Below are 20,656 nucleotides of genomic sequence, written 5' to 3' on the forward strand. Positions count from 1 at the left end.
ACAGCAAACATGGGTCACACATATTCAATTTTTTCTAATCTTTATTGATCAACAGATACAGTACATTAGTTAGATCCTCTTACAGGCTGATTTAAATGCGTCAATCATTCACTTCAATATGTAAAGTCGGAATTTACAAAGATACGTTCCACAAATACTCAGTCAAACAATGTGGATCCCATTGACAAACTTGATCAGATACATTTCACACATCATCCTATAGTAATTGATTGACACATGGCCATCATAAGCAGCTGAATTAATCAAACATTCTCGTCCCGGTTATCCAAAAGGCCATTTTAGTAGTGCAAGGTGGCGACAACTCTTTGCGGCAGCCATCTTTGTTTACAAGCTGGTTCCCATGGCGACGACATCCTGAGGCAGACCCGCCATTTTGAGCGTTGTGAAGGAGCCCAGTTTAGAGTAGAAGTCAAACATCCTCCTGTCACCCTGCCTCAGCTCACATAACACACCTCTGGAACCTGTAGGAGAGAGAGAGAGGGGCAGGGGAGATTCAGATAACTACAGTCAAATGACAAGGAGGGGAAAAGAATGTGAGGAACAAACTGAACGATGCACCTCATTCTGAATATAGGTGTGTGTTAGTTCTGATAATCCAGTCCTATGTCATCAGGGAGAGAAGCACCATCTGGTATAGACACATCTGATCCATTTCTGGATAAAGTAACTGAGTCCTACTTTATGTTGAGCCAATAGTCAATTCCCCACCTCTAAAGCAAAAGCTGAAAGTACTTGAACCCCGGTCTGATTACTAATGGGTCAAGGGTATTGTTGAACTCTATCATCACGCTGCATAGCAGCCATCACACTAAGCCAGGGTTCTCCAACCCTGTTCCAGGAGAGCTACCCTCCTGTAGGTTCACTCCAACCCTGTTCCAGGAGAGCTACCCTCCTGTAGGTTCACTCTGACCCTGTTCCTGGAGAGCTACCCTCCTGTAGGTTCACTCCAACCCTGTTCCAGGAGAGCTACCCTCCTGTAGGTTCACTCCGACCCTGTTCCTGGAGAGCTACCCTCCTGTAGGTTCACTCCAACCCTGTTCCTGGAGAGCTACCCTCCTGTAGGTTCACTCCAACCCTGTTCCAGGAGAGCTACCCTCCTGTAGGTTCACTCCAACCCTGTTCCTGGAGAGCTACCCTCCTGTAGGTTCACTCCAACCCTGTTCCAGGAGAGCTACCCTCCTGTAGGTTCACTCCAACCCTGTTGCTGGAGAGCTACCCTCCTGTAGGTTCACTCCGACCCTGTTCCTGGAGAGCTACCCTCCTGTAGGTTCACTCCAACCCTGTTCCAGGAGAGCTACCCTCCTGTAGGTTTTCACTCCAACCCTGTTCCAGGAGAGCTACCCTCCTGTAGGTTCACTCCAACCCTGTTCCTGGAGAGCTACCCTCCTGTAGGTTCACTCCAACCCTGTTCCTGGAGAGACAGCCTCCTGTAGGTTCACTCCAACCCTAACCTAGTGCACCTGATTCTAATAATTAGCTGGTTGATCAGCTTAGTTACAACTGGGGTTGGAGTGTGAACCTCCAGGAACAGGGTTGGAGTGAACACCTCGAGGAGGGTATCTCTCCTGGAACAGGGTTGGAGTGAACCTACAGGAGGGTATCTCTCCAGGAACAGGGTTGGAGTGAACCTCCAGGAGGGTATCTCTCCAGGAACAGGGTTGGAGAGTCCTGCTCTAGGCTCAGTCCAACAGTGACCAGAAACCCACTGTGCAGGTGCACCATAATATACAAGTTAACAACTCACCACTGGTCTTCATCAACGAGAGCAGGCTGCCAATCATACGCCTGGCGGGGGCGGGGTCTGTAACCCGGGGGTGGAGCTGCATGGTTACCAAGGAAGGGAAGTCTCCTGGCAACGTCCTCTACAAGACGGCGGGCGGGGGGGGGGGGGAGAGAAAAGATCAAGTCGTATTTTCAGAGTCAAGGAACTCCATACAAAACACATGAAGTAATACAGAGAGACAGAACAACCATATAGAATAATGTCGGGGTCAATGATTCCAACAAGACCAAGTCATATTCCAGTGTGTGATTGTCCCGTTGGAACCTAGCGGTTACCTGGTTGTTCAGTGCAGCTGCTGTGGCGTCAGTGAGGCCCAGGGCGTACCCACACACCCCCCTCTCATCCTCCAGAACCAGACCACAGTTTGGGGAGGGGGACAGCTGCCCTCCTGCTAGCCTGGGGAGGGGGAGAGGTACACTGGGACATTACATACTGGATGTCTAGACTGAAGGCACAGTCACATACTGAAGCACAAAACCACTGGCTGATCAGACTGTCCAGAGTGGATCATTGGGGAGTCATGCTGTACACACACACACTCCATCACCCATCACTGATCAGAGACTGTCCAGAGTGGATCATTGGGGAGTCATGCTGTACACACACACTCCATCACCCATCACCGATCAGAGACTGTCCAGAGTGGATCATTGGGGAGTCATGCTGTACACACACTCCATCACTGATCAGAGACTGTCCAGAGTGGATCATTGGGGAGTCATGCTGTACACACACACACACTCTCTCACCCATCACTGATCAGAGACTGTCCAGAGTGGATCAATGGGGAGTCATGCTGTACACACACACCCATCACTGATCAGAGACTGTCCAGAGTGGATCATTGGGGAGTCATGCTGTACACACACACACACTCTCTCACCCATCACTGATCAGAGACTGTCCAGAGTGGATCAATGGGGAGTCATGCTGTACACACACACCCATCACTGATCAGAGACTGTCCAGAGTGGATCATTGGGGAGTCATGCTGTACACACACACACACTCTCTCACCCATCACTGATCAGAGACTGTCCAGAGTGGATCATTGGGGAGTCATGCTGTACACACACACACACTCTCTCACCCATCACTGATCAGAGACTGTCCAGAGTGGATCAATGGGGAGTCATGCTGTACACACACACCCATCACTGATCAGAGACTGTCCAGAGTGGATCATTGGGGAGTCATGCTGTACACACACACACACTCTCTCACCCATCACTGATCAGAGCAGGTAGTGCTGCTGCAGGAGCCTTGGCCTCTCCTCTCTGCATCTCCATGTGGATCTTCTGTATCTCAGTCTGAAACAACAGAGATGTTATAAAGACAAAATCAATAAAGATGTCAGCTAGCCGATACATGCCTACACGTATTACAGAGCTGGTTTGAACCAAACCTAACGCCCGCGCTAGCTTATAACTACACGCGTTAGCTTCTTCGTGCATCAGCTAGCTTATAACTACACGCGTTAGCTTCTTCATGCATCAGCTAGCTTATAACTACACGCGTTAGCTTCTTCATGCATCAGCTAGCTTATAACTACACGCGTTAGCTTCTTCATGCATCAGCTAGCTTATAACTTTACACGCGTTAGCTTCTTCATGCATCAGCTAGCTTATAACTTTACACGCGTTAGCTTCTTCATGCATCAGCTAGCTTATAACTTTACACGCGTTAGCTTCTTCATGCATCAGCTAGCTTATAACTTTACACGCGTTAGCTTCTTCATGCATCAGCTAGCTTATAACTTTACACGCGTTAGCTTCTTCATGCATCAGCTAGCTTATAACTACACGCGTTAGCTTCTTCATGCATCAGCTAGCTTATAACTACACGCGTTAGCTTCTTCATGCATCAGCTAGCTTATAACTACACGCGTTAGCTTCTTCATGCATCAGCTAGCTTCTCAATGAGAATGAAACGCGTGAGTCATATTAGAATAATTATTAAAACAACACAGTACCACAGTATGAATCAGAATACCCATAAAACCTAGCATCATTCATTTTTCCCATAAGGCATTTTAGAAACACTTAAAATAAGGGCTGTGTTTTGTGTAGGTTTAACTTGGCGTGACGTTCTGATAACCATGTAAATCCCCCCCATCAGACAAGGTGACATCAATATATTCGCCAGTATTTACCTCACAAAAATGTAATGCTAGTTTGGCCATCATACAGAACTACAAAGGCCTTGATATAGACGAGACTGCTGAATCGATGTAGTAATTAATAAACTGTATGGACAATTCTGTGAACTGTCTTGTGCAAGTTTTAAATTGACACAAAACCTGTTAGCAAAGGTGTCAACTAGAGATGACGTGCAGGAGCTTGCAGGGATTTGTAGTCTTGCATGATGTCTACTTTGATGTTAATTAGCATTTTCGAATCAGAGTAAATAGTGCTGAATATATTGATAAAAGTCACCTTGTCCGAGAGAGATTTACATAGTTATCAAAACATCACGCCAAGGTAAGTCTACATGAAACACAGCCCCTATGGGAAAAATGATTGGAGGAAAAACATTTGGAACCATTTCCCTGTTTGACTGCTAGGTTTTATGGGAATTATGACGTGTCCACTGTGGTGCTCTATACTACAGGCTTTCGCTCAGTGGGCTAACACAGTCTTATGGCAAAACACTCAGAAGACCTGGTTTCCATTCCCAGTCGGCCCACACGTCTCGTATATTTAAATAGATATGTTAGAGTCTGTTCTAGATCAATTGAAATAACTAACCTTGTCTTCTGGGCAGAAGGGTCGTATAGAATACACTGATGTCATAGGAGGGTGACGGAACAGATCTCTGTTACCATGGCAAGGCAGCATTCTCTGAACAACAACAAACAACAGCAATACTATCGTCATCAACCAGTCAGTACCAAGTCAATGATCTCTTTATGCCTGAGAGATCAATGGCTCTGTCTAGGTGGTTGTCTGTGATCCCCTGTGTGTGTGTGGCTTGTCATTATTTGAGTGTTGAAGGGGTGGGATATGGGTGTTAAAAAGGGGTGGGTGATGGGGGTTAAAGGGGTGGATGATGGGGTTAAAGGGGTGGATGATGGAGGTTAAAGGGGCGGGCTATGGGGGTTAAAGGGGTGGATGATGGGGGTTAAAGGGGCGGGCTATGGGGGTTAAAGGGGTGGATGATGGGGGTTAAAGGGGTGGATGATGGGGGTTAAAGGGGCGGGTGATGCAGGTTAAAGGGGTGATGGGGGTTAAAGGGGTGGATGATGGGGGTTAAAGGGGTGGAATATGGGGGTTAAAGGGGTGATGGGGGTTAAAGGGGTGGATGATGGGGGTAAGCGCCGTACCTGGAACTCCCCGGAGAGACCCCCTCTAAACCCCCAGGGCTCTGGGTCATCAGTCATCACCTGGGCTGAGGGCCTACTCTGCCCCCCTGTGGACACAAACAATATTACACTTAAATGATACATCAACCTGTATGCTTATTGCCTACTGCATACAGCTCCTTGTGCCACACCATACAACAACGCACCGACTTACACAACAACGCACCGACCTACACAACAACATACTGACCTATATGGGTCTCTCCCCCCCCCCCCCCCCCCCCCCCCCCCCCCGCCCCTGTTGTACCCAATTGTTTGACGTAGGCGCGTGCCAGGGTGACACCACTCTTGATGTCACAGATGTAGTTGTAGAGGTCGTAGAGGATGCTCCGGTTGGGGGCGTTGGACAGGCGGTTAAACATGGTAAACACAGCAACACACATCACGTCAAAACACTTCGCCCTGGAACGCCACTCTGCTGTCTGTAGAGAGAGAGAGAGAGGAGGCCGAGAGATACATAGACACAGAGAGAGATATATAGACAGAGAGAGGGAGAAGCATAGAGACAGAGAGGGAGAGAGGAGGCCGAGAGATACATAGAGAGAGATATATAGAGACAGAGAGAGAGAGATACATAGAGAGAGAGAGATACATAGAGACAGAGAGAGATATATAGAGACAGAGAGAGAGAGATACATAGAGAGAGAGAGAGATACATAGAGACAGAGAGAGATATATAGAGACAGAGAGAGGGAGTTAGTGAGAAAGAGAGAGAGATACATAGAGACAGAGAGAGGGAGATACATAGAGACAGAGAGAGGGAGATGCATAGAGACAGAGAGAGGGATACATAGAGACAGAGAGGGAGATACATAGAGACAGAGAGGGAGATACATAGAGACAGAGAGGGAGATACATAGAGACAGAGAGAGGGATACATAGAGACAGAGAGAGGGATACATAGAGACAGAGAGAGGGAGTTAGTGAGAAAGAGAGAGAGATACATAGAGACAGAGAGAGAGATACATAGAGACAGAGAGAGAGATACATAGAGACAGAGAGGGAGATACATAGAGACAGAGAGAGGGATACATAGAGACAGAGAGAGAGAGATACAGAGAGACAGAGAGAGAGAGAGACAGAGATACATAGAGACAGAGAGAGGGAGATACATAGAGAGAGGGAGATACATAGAGACAGAGAGAGAGATACATAGAGACAGAGAGGGAGATACATAGAGACAGAGAGAGGGATACATAGAGACAGAGAGAGAGATACATAGAGACAGAGAGAGGGAGTTAGTGAGAAAGAGAGAGAGATACATAGAGACAGAGAGAGAGATACATAGAGACAGAGAGAGAGATACATAGAGACAGAGAGAGGGATACATAGAGACAGAGAGAGAGATACATAGAGACAGAGAGAGGGATACATAGAGACAGAGAGAGAGATACATAGAGACAGAGAGAGGGAGTTAGTGAGAAAGAGAGAGAGATACATAGAGACAGAGAGAGAGATACATAGAGACAGAGAGAGAGATACATAGAGACAGAGAGAGGGAGGGAGTTAGTGAGAAAGAGAGAGAGAGTGTATGTGTGTTAGAGTTGTCCATGTAAGTTCTTACAATTTCCACATCAATAAAGATACTTATATTATTACATTGATTGAGTCCCACTCAGTATTTGTCTCTATATCCCACACTGCCTCTGAGTCCCTTCAGCCAGTCCAGTCCCAACACACACACACTCCTCACCATCTTAGTCCCAACACACACACTCCTCACCACCTCAGTCCCAACACACACACTCCTCACCATCTTAGTCCCAACACACACACTCCTCACCACCTCAGTCCCAACACACACACACTCCTCACCACCTCAGTCCCAACACACACACTCCTCACCACCTCAGTCTCAACACACACACACTCCTCACCATCTCAGTCCCAACACACACACTCTTCACCATCTCAGTCCCAACACACACACTCTTCACCATCTCAGTCCCAACACACACACACTCCTCACCATCTCAGTCCCAACACACACACACTCCTCACCATCTCAGTCCCAACACACACACACTCCTCACCATCTCAGTCCCAACACACACACTCCTCACCATCTCAGTCCCAACACACACACACTCCTCACCATCTCAGTCCCAACACACACACACTCCTCACCATCTCAGTCCCAACACACACACACTCCTCACCATCTCAGTCTCAGCACACACACACTCCTCACCACCTCAGTCCCAACACACACACACTCCTCACCATCTCAGTCCCAACACACACACACACACTCCTCACCATCTCAGTCCCAACACACACACACACTCCTCACCATCTCAGTCCCAACACACACACTCTTCACCATCTCAGTCCCAACACACACACACACTCCTCACCATCTCAGTCCCAACACACACACACTCCTCACCATCTCAGTCCCAACACACACACACTCCTCACCAGCTCAGTCCCAACACACACACACTCCTCACCAGCTCAGTCCCAACACACACACACTCCTCACCATCTCAGTCCCAACACACACACACACTCCTCACCATCTCAGTCCCAACACACACACACACTCCTCACCATCTCAGTCCCAACACACACACACACACTCCTCACCATCTCAGTCCCAACACACACACACACACTCCTCACCATCTCAGTCCCAACACACACACACACACTCCTCACCATCTCAGTCCCAACACACACACACACTCCTCACCATCTCAGTCCCAACACACACACACACTCCTCACCATCTCAGTCCCAACACACACACACACACTCCTCACCATCTCAGTCCCAACACACACACACACTCCTCACCATCTCAGTCCCAACACACACACTCCTCACCATCTCAGTCCCAACACACACACTCCTCACCATCTCAGTCCCAACACACACACTCCTCACCATCTCAGTCCCAACACACACACTCCTCACCATCTCAGTCTCTGCATCTCCCACTGCTTCTCTGTGTGCTTTCAGCCAGTCCAGTTCCGTCAGCATGGTTCTAGCAGTAGAACCGTGTTCATACGGCAGGTAGAACAGTTCTGAGAGGAGCTGGAGATCGTCCAGGGTCAGGGGTTCTGCTGTGAACAGGGGGTTGTCCCCAGAACTTGGCACGTACACGGGGTCTCCCACGTCAGTCTGCATGGGCTCCTCGTCAGAGGACTCTTTCTTCAGGTGGGTGGGGTTCAGAGGTCGAGGGCCTGAGGTGAAGACGACAGCCAGAGAGTTAATTCATCTGTTTGATCTCTTCACAATGAGTAGATGTAATTAAAAAGTGGATCTGGAATCACGGTCCTCATGGAGACGAGGATGTGTTGTTTTTGTGTCGTTTTCATGTGTTTGCCCACGAGGGGATAAATAAAGTTGTATTGAATTGAATGTTGAAGCTGCCCTCTTGGTTGGTCATCTTTCCCCTCTGTACCTCCAGGCTGGTCCGTGCTGAGGAACTCCTGTAGCCAGTCAGTCAGGGCCAGGGTGAGGGCTCTCTTGGGGCTGTAGCAGGGGTCTGAGCCTGCCTCATCATCATCACCACCTGCTGGGGCGATGACGTAGTTTAGGGTTAGTTTAACTTAGTGGCATTGTGGTTCATTCTAAGATTGGAAGGTTGGGGGTTCGATCCCCCAGGTTGAGTCAGACCAAAAACTAAAACAGGGTGCCGATGCCTCTCTGCATGGCACTCAGGGGATGGATTGGGGGCAGAGGCCTCTCTGCATGGCACTCAGGGGATGGATTGGGGGCCGAGGCCTCTCTGCATGGCACTCAGGGGATGGATTGGGGGCCGAGGCCTCTCTGCATGGCACTCAGGGGATGGATTGGGGGCCGAGGCCTCTCTGCATGGCACTCAGGGGATGGATTGGGGGCCGAGGCCTCTCTGCATGGCACTCAGGGGATGGATTGGGGGCCGATGCCTCTCTGCATGGCACTCAGGGGATGGATTGGGGGCCGAGGCCTCTCTGCATGGCACTCAGGGGATGGATTGGGGGCCAAGGCCTCTCTGCATGGCACTCAGGGGATGGGTTGGGGGCCGAGGCCCTGCGATAGATTAGCGTCCTGTCCAGGGGTTACTTGTACATCAAGCTGCCTCACATAAGACATTAAAAGGAGTGTAAAACAGTAACACCTCAGATACTCACTCATCTCCACGTCTCTCTGTCCTCCTACTCTTCCTCCTTCAGACCGGCACCACGTCGCCAGGGTGTGGATCGCCACGAAGTTAGGGTGGTACTCACAGTTAGGGTTGGTCAGCACCCCTCTCAGCTTGGGGATCAGGTCTGTGGGACGATCCTAAGAAGAGGAAGACATGTAGCGAATTAGGGGAAGGGGGCCTGGCAGGGAAACTATCCAAGGTGGTTTAATGTAAAAACAAGCAGGATATGTGATGAAGGTTTGAAAGACACTTGGCAGCAGGGTTGGTCAGGTTCAATTCAGGCTCACCTCCTTGTGAACTTGCCTGAGTTGAAATGGTTGAAAGACCCCACTAGAAGAGGATCACAGTAGTGGAGGAGAAACACTTCTCTATTATTCTACATCTACTATTAACATACTCTATGTCTACCACACTGCTTCTAGAACACAGCTTCTAGAACACAGCTTCTAGAACACTGCTTCTAGAACACTGCTTCTAGAACACAGCTTCTAGAACACAGCTTCTAGAACACAGCTTCTAGAACACAGCTTCTAGAACACAGCTTCTAGAACACAGCTTCTAGAACACAGCTTCTAGAACACAGCTTCTAGAACACAGCTTCTAGAACACTGCTTACAGAACACAGCTTCTAGAACACTGCTTCTAGAACACAGCTTCTAGAACACAGCTTCTAGAACACAGCTTCTAGAACACAGCTTCTAGAACACTGCTTCTAGAACACTGCTTCTAGAACACAGCTTCTAGAACACTGCTTCTAGAACACTGCTTACAGAACACTGCTTCTAGAACACAGCTTCTAGAACACAGCTTCTAGAACACAGCTTCTAGAACACAGCTTCTAGAACACAGCTTCTAGAACACTGCTTCTAGAACACTGCTTACAGAACACTGCTTACAGAACACTGCTTACAGAACACAGCTTCTAGAACACAGCTTCTAGAACACAGCTTCTAGAACACAGCTTACAGAACACAGCTTCTAGAACACAGCTTCTAGAACACTGCTTCTAGAACACTGCTTACAGAACACTGCTTACAGAACACAGCTTACAGAACACTGCTTCTAGAACACAGCTTCTAGAACACAGCTTCTAGAACACAGCTTCTAGAACACTGCTTCTAGAACACTGCTTACAGAACACTGCTTACAGAACACTGCTTACAGAACACAGCTTACAGAACACTGCTTCTAGAACACAGCTTCTAGAACACTGCTTACAGAACACAGCTTACAGAACACAGCTTACAGAACACAGCTTCTAGAACACAGCTTCTAGAACACTGCTTCTAGAACACAGCTTCTAGAACACAGCTTACAGAACACAGCTTACAGAACACAGCTTACAGAACACAGCTTCTAGAACACTGCTTACAGAACACAGCTTACAGAACACTGCTTCTAGAACACAGCTTCTAGAACACAGCTTCTAGAACACAGCTTCTAGAACACTGCTTACAGAACACTGCTTACAGAACACTGCTTACAGAACACAGCTTACAGAACACTGCTTCTAGAACACTGCTTCTAGAACACAGCTTACAGAACACAGCTTACAGAACACAGCTTACAGAACACTGCTTACAGAACACTGCTTCTAGAACACTGCTTACAGAACACTGCTTACAGAACACAGCTTCTAGAACACAGCTTCTAGAACACTGCTTACAGAACACAGCTTCTAGGACACAGCTTCTAGAACACTGCTTACAGAACACAGCTTCTAGAACACTGCTTACAGAACACAGCTTCTAGAACACTGCTTACAGAACACTGCTTATAGTGCAGTAGTGCATTATATAGGCAATAGTGGTTCAATAGACAATTAATAATTATCATAAACATTCCACAATAGAAAGTGAATAGAAAAGTCTTAATAATAGACACCTTGTATGGTCTCATCCCCTGGGGTCATAGTATTAATAATAGACACCTTGTATGGTCTCATCCTCTGGGGTCATAGTATTAATAATAGACACCTTGTATGGTCTCATCCTCTGGGGTCATAGTATTAATAATAGACACCTTGTATGGTCTCATCCTCTGGGGTCATAGTATTAATAGACACCTTGTATGGTCTCATCCCCTGGGGTCATAGTATTAATAATAGACACCTTGTATGGTCTCATCCCCTGGGGTCATAGTATTAATAGACACCTTGTATGGTCTCATCCCCTGGGGTCATAGTATTAATAATAGACACCTTGTATGGTCTCATCCCCTGGGGTCATAGTATTAATAGACACCTTGTATGGTCTCATCCCCTGGGGTCATAGTATTAATAGACACCTTGTATGGTCTCATCCTCTGGGGTCATAGTATTAATAATAGACACCTTGTATGGTCTCATCCTCTGGGGTCATAGTATTAATAGACACCTTGTATGGTCTCATCCCCTGGGGTCATAGTATTAATAACAGACACCCTGTATGGTCTCATCCCCTGGGGTCATAGTATTAATAATAGACACCTTGTATGGTCTCATCCCCTGGGGTCACAGTATTAATAATAGACACCTTGTATGGTCTCATCCCCTGGGGTCATAGTATTATTAATAGACACCTTGTATGGTCTCATCCCCTGGGGTCATAGTATTAATAGACACCTTGTATGGTCTCATCCCCTGGGGTCATAGTATTAATAATAGACACCTTGTATGGTCTCATCCCCTGGGGTCATAGTATTAATAATAGACACCTTGTATGGTCTCATCCCCTGGGGTCATAGTATTAATAATAGACACCTTGTATGGTCTCATCCCCTGGGGTCACAGTATTAATAATAGACACCTTGTATGGTCTCATCCCCTGGGGTCATAGTATTATTAATAGACACCTTGTATGGTCTCATCCTCTGGGGTCATAGTATTAATAATAGACACCTTGTATGGTCTCATCCCCTGGGGTCATAGTATTAATAGACACCTTGTATGGTCTCATCCCCTGGGGTCATAGTATTAATAGACACCTTGTATGGTCTCATCCCCTGGGGTCATAGTATTATTAATAGACACCTTGTATGGTCTCATCCTCTGGGGTCATAGTATTAATAATAGACACCTTGTATGGTCTCATCCCCTGGGGTCATAGTATTAATAGACACCTTGTATGGTCTCATCCTCTGGGGTCATAGTATTAATAACAGACACCTTGTATGGTCTCATCCCCTGGGGTCATAGTATTAATAGACACCTTGTATGGTCTCATCCCCTGGGGTCATAGTATTAATAATAGACACCTTGTATGGTCTCATCCCCTGGGGTCATAGTATTAATAATAGACACCTTGTATGGTCTCATCCTCTGGGGTCATAGTATTAATAATAGACACCTTGTATGGTCTCATCCCCTGGGGTCATAGTATTAATAGACACCTTGTATGGTCTCATCCCCTGGGGTCATAGTATTAATAATAGACACCTTGTATGGTCTCATCCCCTGGGGTCACAGTATTAATAATAGACACCTTGTATGGTCTCATCCCCTGGGGTCATAGTATTATTAATAGACACCTTGTATGGTCTCATCCCCTGGGGTCATAGTATTAATAGACACCTTGTATGGTCTCATCCCCTGGGGTCATAGTATTAATAGACACCTTGTATGGTCTCATCCCCTGGGGTCATAGTATTAATAATAGACACCTTGTATGGTCTCATCCCCTGGGGTCATAGTATTAATAGACACCTTGTATGGTCTCATCCCCTGGGGTCATAGTATTAATAATAGACACCTTGTATGGTCTCATCCCCTGGGGTCATAGTATTAATAGACACCTTGTATGGTCTCATTCCCTGGGGTCATAGTATTAATAGACACCTTGTATGGTCTCATCCCCTGGGGTCATAGTATTAATAGACACCTTGTATGGTCTCATCCCCTGGGGTCATAGTATTAATAATATACACCTTGTATGGTCTCATCCCCTGGGGTCATAGTATTAATAATAGACACCTTGTATGGTCTCATCCCCTGGGGTCATAGTATTAATAACAGACACCTTGTATGGTCCCATGAAGATTCTCTGGGGGTCGTAGTCATTGGCGTGGATGTTGTCCCAGATAACCGGTGCCCTCTTCAGGACGGAGGACACCTCTACAATGGACTCTACCGTGATGTGGTGCGACACCACCTTAGGACCTGCAGGACAGGATAGCATAGAGTGGGTTAGATTGGATGCCTGTTAGTCTTTACACTGCGCTTTGTAATGTCCTTAAAACTCACTCATCCGAGGAAACATTCCAGGAGCTAAATTAGGAAACAGACCATAGTTGGTGGGAAACAAAAAGGAAGGAAAGTGACTTCCTGTCTGCTCCCACCTGTCCAGAGAACATCAATCCCAGGTAGGAGGTTCTCTCCCACAGTGTGAAGGTAGGCCGACTGGGAGACGTTAGGAGTGCAGAATGCTGCACAGTAATCTGAAACAAACCACAACACACACAGACATTCTAGTCCTTGACGACACTTGCAAAAAGCAGCATATTGTGAGAAAATAAATCATTTATATTGGATCTTAAAACAGGGTGTGTCCAATATGGCTGCCAGCAACTGACATGTAATGGAACACTGCTTTTAATTACAATGACCTTCTCACTGTGCGGTTGTCTGACATTGGAATGTTGATATGGAATTAGAATGTCCATTCTAGATCCTTCTGATTCTATTTCTATGGGTCTGACTGACCATTCGTCCATTCTAGATCATTCTGATTCTGTGGTGATGGTCTGACCTCTGACCTCACCTGTGGGGCAGAAGAGGAAGGTGTCAGGCTGTCCCAGGTGTGTGAACACCTCGTTGGTGACAGCTACCTGGGCGTGGGCGAACGAGCTGAATGCCTGCTTGTCCGCCGGACACATCTCTGTCTCGATGTCGTCGAAGAGGAGGGAGAAGGAACTGCAGCCAAACCCACTCACCTGGAAGAGGAGGGGAGGAGAAATCAGCTTTTCTCTCTAAACATAGTTCTAATACCCCCACTTGGTCCAGTTCTAGGCTACCATAGTTCTGGAACATCACCTGGTCCAGTTCTAGGTTACCATGGTTCTGGAACATCACCTGGTCCAGTTCTAGGCTACCATAGTTCTGGAACATCACCTGGTCCAGTTCTAGGCTACCATAGTTCTGGAACATCACTTGGTCCAGTTCTAGGTTACCATGGTTCTGGAACATCACCTGGTCCAGTTCTAGATTACCATGGTTCTAGAAAATCACCTGGTCCAGTTCTAGGCTACCATAGTTCTGGAACATCACCTAGTCCAGTTCTAGGCTACCATAGTTCTGGAACATCACCTAGTCCAGTTCTAGGGTACCATAGTTCTGGAACATCACTTGGTCCAGTTCTAGGTTACCATGGTTCTGGAACATCACCTAGTCCAGTTCTAGATTACCATAGTTCTGGAACATCACTTGGTCCAGTTCTAGATTACCATGGTTCTGGAACATCACCTAGTCCAGTTCTAGATTACCATAGTTCTGGAACATCACCTAGTCCAGTTCTAGGCTACCATAGTTCTGGAACATCACTTGGTCCAGTTCTAGGTTACCATGGTTCTGGAACATCACCTGGTCCAGTTCTAGGTTACCATAGTTCTGGAACATCACTTGGTCCAGTTCTAGGCTACCATAGTTCTGGAACATCACTTGGTCCAGTTCTAGGTTACCATGGTTCTAGAACATCACTTGGTCCAGTTCTAGGCTACCATAGTTCTGGAACATCACTTGGTCCAGTTCTAGGTTACCATGGTTCTAGAACATCACCTGGTCCAGTTCTCGGTCAGCATGGTTCTAGAACATCACCTAGTCCAGTTCTAGGCTACCATAGTTCTGGAACATCACTTGGTCCAGTTCTAGGCTACCATAGTTCTGGAACATCACCTGGTCCAGTTCTAGGTTACCATAGTTCTGGAACATCACCTGGTCCAGTTCTAGGCTACCATAGTTCTGGAACATCACCTGGTCCAGTTCTAGGTTACCATAGTTCTGGAACATCACCTGGTCCAGTTCTAGGCTACCATAGTTCTGGAACATCACCTGGTCCAGTTCTAGGTTACCATAGTTCTGGAACATCACTTGGTCCAGTTCTAGGTTACCATAGTTCTGGAACATCACTTGGTCCAGTTCTAGGCTACCATAGTTCTGGAACATCACCTGGTCCAGTTCTAGGCTACCATAGTTCTGGAACATCACCTGGTCCAGTTCTAGGCTACCATAGTTCTGGAACATCACTTGGTCCAGTTCTAGGCTACCATAGTTCTGGAACATCACCTGGTCCAGTTCTAGGTTACCATGGTTCTGGAACATCACCTGGTCCAGTTCTAGATTACCATGGTTCTGGAACATCACCTGGTCCAGTTCTAGGTTACCATGGTTCTAGAACATGACCTGGTCCAGTTCTAGGTTACCATGGTTCTGGAACATGACCTGGTCCAGTTCTAGGTTACCATGGTTCTGGAACATGACCTGGTCCAGTTCCAGGTTACCATGTTTCTAGAACATCACCTGGTCCAGTTCCAGGTTACCATGGTTCTAGAACATCACCTAGTCCAGTTCCAGGTTACCATGGTTCTAGAACATCACCTAGTCCAGTTCTAGGTTACCATGGTTCTAGAACATCACCTAGTCCAGTTCTAGGTTACCATGGTTCTGGAACATCACCTGGTCCAGTTCTAGGTTACCATGGTTCTTGAACATCACCTGGTCCAGTTCTAGGTTACCATGGTTCTGGAACATCACCTGGTCCAGTTCTAGGTTACCATGGTTCTGGAACATCACCTGGTCCAGTTCTCGGTTACCATGGTTCTAGAACATCACCTGGTCCAGTTCTAGGTTACCATGGTTCTAGAACATCACCTGGTCCAGTTTCCTCTTCAGGGTGGCAACCTCTTTGGGGTTGGAGAATGTGATGTCCAGTCCAGGGGAGATGGCGTAGATGAAGTCCACTCCGTTCTTCTTCGCTGCAGTTATCAGAGCAACCAGTTTCTCTGGAACAGAAGATTAAGATTCACCCCAAATGGCACCCTATTCCCTTTATAGTGCACTACTTTTGACCAGGTCAAAGGTCATGCATTATATATCCTGTACATGCTGTATAGATTAGGGAAGAGGGTTCCACGTCAAAGTAAAATAAAAAGACAATTTTAACTTCCCTTAACCAGGTAAATGGATTGACAAGAACACATTTTATTTGTCCAAGTCTCAAAATGACGACCTAAAGACGTGCACCATCTACTTCTACTATCTGAGGGAAATGGTGTCATTCGAGACAGAGGCTTTCACAACAATGCGATAGTTGCTAAGTAGATCAATTAAATCAAAGTAGATCAAAGGTAAATGGGAGTGGATCTTCAGGTCAAAGTGAGGGCATCAACGATGATCTGACATGACAACATATCAACAGTATGGAGCTGCATCTCCTAGGCAACGCCACAACAACACACATCACAATCACTATGTCTCTTATCTGAACTAAGGGTGAGGTGTAACTAGGTGGTACTGATAGGCCACAGGGGTCAGGGGTTTGCAACGCTGTGTGTGTGTGTGTGTGTGTGTGAGACGCTGTGTCCTCCTAACCTGCCTCCTCAGGTGAATACAGGTCCCTCCAGTACATTCTGTGTTTGTAGTCATCTTTAGGGGCGTAGAGGTACGTGTTCAGACCCCACTTCTTCTCCCTACACAAACAAACACACTGAGACACTTATGCTCTCTACATAAACACACTGTATGAGACACTTCTGGAAAAGCAACAACTTCCTGTAAGGGCTGGATCGGTAAAAGCAACAACTTCCTGTAAGGGCTGGATCGGTGAAAGCAACAACTTTCTGTAAGGACTGGATCGGTGAAAGCAACAACTTCCTGTAAGGACTGGATCGGTGAAAAGAACAACTTCCTGTAAGGACTGGATCGGTGAAAAGAACAACTTCCTGTAAGGACAGGATCGGTGAAAGGAACAACTTCCTGTAAGGACTGGATCGGTGAAAGGAACAACTTCCTGTAAGGACTGGATCGGTGAAAGGAACAACTTCCTGTAAGGACTGGATCGGTGAAAGGAACAACTTCCTGTAAGGACTGGATCGGTGAAAGGAACAACTTCCTGTAAGGACTGGATCGGTGAAAGGAACAACTTCCTGTAAGGACTGGATCGGTGAAAGGAACAACTTCCTGTAAGGGCTGGATCGGTGTAAGGAACAACTTCCTGTAAGGACTGGATCGGTGAAAGGAACAACTTCCTGTAAGGACTGGATCGGTGTAAGGAACAACTTCCTGTAAGGACTGGATCGGTGAAAGGAACAACTTCCTGTAAGGACTGGATCGGTGAAAGGAATAACTTCCTGTAAGGACTGGATCGGTGAAAGGAACAACTTCCTGTAAGGGCTGGATCGGTGTAAGGAACAACTTCCTGTAAGGACTGGATCGGTGAAAGCAACAACTTCCTGTAAGGACTGGATCGGTGTAAGGAACAAGGTGGATAATAAGTTCCCTGTGAAGAAGACGAGGGAGAGAAAGAGTATGATGAAGAGGGAGAGAAAGAGTATGATGAAGAGGGAGAGAAAGAGGATGATGAAGAGGAAGAGAAAGAGTATGATGAAGAGGGAGAGAAAGAGTATGATGAAGAGGGAGAGAAAGAGGATGATGAAGAGGGAGAGAAAGAGGATGATGAAGAGGGAGAGAAAGAGGATGATGAAGAGGGAGAGAAAGAGGATGATGAAGAGGGAGAGAAAGAGGATGATGAAGAAGGAGAGAAAGAGGATGATGAAGAGGGAGAGAAAGAGGATGATGAAGAGGGAGAGAAAGAGGATGATGAAGAGGGAGAGAAAGAGGATGATGAAGAGGGAGAGAAAGAGGGTGATGAAGAGGGAGAGAAAGAGGATGATGAAGAGGGAGAGAAAGAGGGTGATGAAGAGGGAGAGAAAGAGGGTGGGTGAAGAGGGAGAGAAAGAGGGTGGGTGAAGAGGGAGAGAAAGAGGGTGATGAAGAGGGAGAGAAAGAGTATGATGAAGAGGGAGAGAAAGAGGATGATGAAGAGGGAGAGAAAGAGGATGATGAAGAGGGAGAGAAAGAGGATGATGAAGAGGGAGAGAAAGAGGATGATGAAGAGGGAGAGAAAGAGGATGATGAAGAGGGAGAGAAAGCGGGTGGGTGAGTGTGTGTTTAGAAATGGTTTACTACCTTTGGAAAAGCTCAGTCCTCTGTTCCATAGTCCAGGGTCGCCCATAAAAGCCTGAGTGAAGCAAAGGTCATAGAAACTTTTACAGTTGTCAGGCATAATGTGACGCACAGAGCAAAGCTGTCATCAAGGCAACGGGTGGCTGCTTTGAAGAATATAAAATAGATTTTCATTTGTTTAACACTTTTTTGGATACTACATGATTCCATATGTGTTATTTCATAGTTTTGATGTCTTCACTATTATTCTACAATGTAGAAAATAGTAAAAAATAAAGAAAAACCCTGGAATGAGTAGGTGTGTCTAAACTTTTGACTGGTACTGTATATATCAGGGATGGGTAACTCCGGGCCTCCAGAGCCTGATTGGTGTCACTGTTTTTGCCCCAAGCTAACACACCTGACTCCAATGATCAACTAATAGTCGTCTTCAGTTTAGAACGCAATTAGCTTAAATCAGCTGTGTTTGCTAGAGATAGGGGGAAAGTGACACCCCTCCACACCTCAGGACTGGAGTTTCCCATCCCTGATATAAACTCAGCAAAAAAAGAAACGTCCCCTTTTCAGGACCCTGTCTTTCAAAGATAATTCGTAAAAATCCAAATAACTTCACAGATCTTCATTGTAAAGGGTTTAAACACTGTTTCAATGACCCATAATCAATTAATGAACATGCACCTGTGGAACGGTCGTTAAGACACTAACAGCTTACAGCCGGTAGGCAATTAAGGTCACAGTTATGAAAACTTAGGACACTAAAGAGTCCTTTCTACTGACTCTGAAAAACACCAAAAGAAAGATGCCCAGAGTCCCTGCTTATCTGCGTGAACGTGCCTTAGGCATGCTGCAAGGAGGCATGAGGACTGCAGATGTGGCCAGTGCAATAAATTGCACTGCAGTATTTAATGCAGCTGGTGGCCACACCAGATACTGACTGTTACTTTTGATTTTGACCCCCTCTTTGTTTAGGGACACATTATTCAATTTCTGTTAGTCACATGTCTGGAACTTGTTCAGTTTATGTCTCAGTTGTTGAATCTTATGTTCATACAAATATTTACAGGTTTAGTTTGCTGAAAATAAACGCAGTTGACAGTGAGAGGGCGTTTCTTTTTTTGCTACATTTACAATGTCTTCATAGAACTACAATTTCCTCATAGAACTAGAATGTACTCATAGAACTAGAATGTACTCATAGAACTAAAAATGTACTTTAAGTCTTCATAGAACTAGAATGTCCTCATGGAATTTGAATGTCTTTATACAATTACAATGTCTTAATAGAACTAAAATGCCCTCCTAGAATTAGAAATAAACGTAGTTGACAGTGAGAGGACGTTTCTTTTTATGCTGAGTTTAATATGGTGTATATCAAAATATACCATATACCAAATATACCATATACCAAATATATACCAAATATACCATATTATAATCTGACACATGCACTGAAATATGTTACGTAATGTAACTACATTGAATCAAATCAGACACTAGTTGTAGGCCTTTCCGACAGCACGCTATTTGATTGACATCTTACAGTAGGTAGACCATTTGACGTGATGACGAGTAGAACTCTCACCTTCCACCACACCACTGATGAACCTGCGGGTCTTCCCTGTCGCCTTGGAAGCGCTCGGCTTCGGCATGGTTGTTTCAATTTGTGTACCTGTCCCGGAGATGATTTGATCTGGCGTTAGATGAAGCCTTTAGTAGCACATCGAGCTATAGGTAAAGTTACTCAATGACAATCGATCACTCAAAATGGCCTAGTTGTGTTTGTGCCAACCACGTAGCTCTGCATGGGATTTTATTAGAACGATAGTTGAGTTCCTTATTGCTCTCTAGTGCGCAGACTCAGTAGCTCGCCAAATAAAGCGATATAAGTTGTATTACACAATTAGACAGTGTAATGCCATTCTTGGGAAGAATCATAATTAAAAGTGAAGAAATATTGTTTTAGTTAACCATGCGCGTGTGCAATCGTGGATCGACGTAGGGCTACTGGTTGGTGCGTGCTTAAAGAGACAGTGTACAATTTCCTTTAAAGGGTCCGCTCTCCATCTTAACAACGTGTCAAATAAAAAAAAACTGGCATTAGTTCACAAGTCTACTTTAACTTAATTCATCCTCATCTTAAACTAGTCTTGCTTGTGATTACCTTGTACCATCCTTTTCAAAGTCAATGTAGTTGTGGAAATG

The 20,656-nt window shown here is 46.1% G+C and overlaps 2 protein-coding genes across 5 annotated transcripts in view; one reads left to right on the top strand and one right to left on the bottom strand.

Annotated features, from left to right (window-relative positions):
- Positions 1-20,656, top strand: part of LOC118940024 — a 1,007,326-nt gene that overhangs the window by 184,661 nt on the left and 802,009 nt on the right. The gene's annotated exons all lie outside the window — the stretch shown is intronic.
- LOC110493422 (protein O-GlcNAcase) lies at positions 24-20,416 on the bottom strand. 4 transcript variants are annotated; one of them, XM_036948004.1, is made up of 17 exons: positions 20,037-20,416; positions 18,458-18,509; positions 16,862-16,959; positions 16,142-16,272; positions 14,037-14,208; positions 13,615-13,713; positions 13,296-13,435; positions 9,287-9,437; positions 8,575-8,685; positions 8,055-8,353; positions 5,413-5,587; positions 5,127-5,212; positions 4,552-4,644; positions 3,029-3,114; positions 2,080-2,200; positions 1,766-1,883; positions 24-482 (listed from the first exon to the last, which is right to left on the bottom strand). In XM_036948004.1, the coding sequence occupies exons 1-17, from the start codon at positions 20,101-20,103 to the stop codon at positions 346-348; spliced, it is 2,136 nt and encodes a 711-aa protein (XP_036803899.1). In that variant the 5' UTR covers positions 20,104-20,416; the 3' UTR covers positions 24-345. The 4 variants fall into 4 exon arrangements, with proteins under 4 accessions (XP_036803899.1, XP_036803898.1, XP_036803901.1 ...); XM_036948003.1 differs by having other exon boundaries at positions 8,575-8,688; positions 20,037-20,414; XM_036948006.1 differs by having other exon boundaries at positions 8,085-8,353; positions 20,037-20,410.

Source organism: Oncorhynchus mykiss, chromosome 17 (genome assembly GCF_013265735.2).
Source record: "Oncorhynchus mykiss isolate Arlee chromosome 17, USDA_OmykA_1.1, whole genome shotgun sequence".
NCBI classification, from domain to species: domain Eukaryota; kingdom Metazoa; phylum Chordata; class Actinopteri; order Salmoniformes; family Salmonidae; genus Oncorhynchus; species Oncorhynchus mykiss.

Excerpts from the sequence above, each read along its gene's own strand:
- LOC110493422 (XM_036948003.1), bottom strand. The coding sequence starts at position 20,103 with ATGCCGAAGCCGAGCGCTTCCAAGGCGACAGGGAAGACCCGCAGGTTC. Across the intron at positions 8,689-9,286 it reads ACAGAGAGACGTGGAGATGA|CAGGTGGTGATGATGATGAG; the intron begins GTGAGTATCTGA and ends TCATCGCCCCAG. Across the intron at positions 5,588-8,054 it reads TGTGTGTTGGGACTGAGATG|ACAGCAGAGTGGCGTTCCAG; the intron begins GTGAGGAGTGTG and ends CTCTCTCTACAG.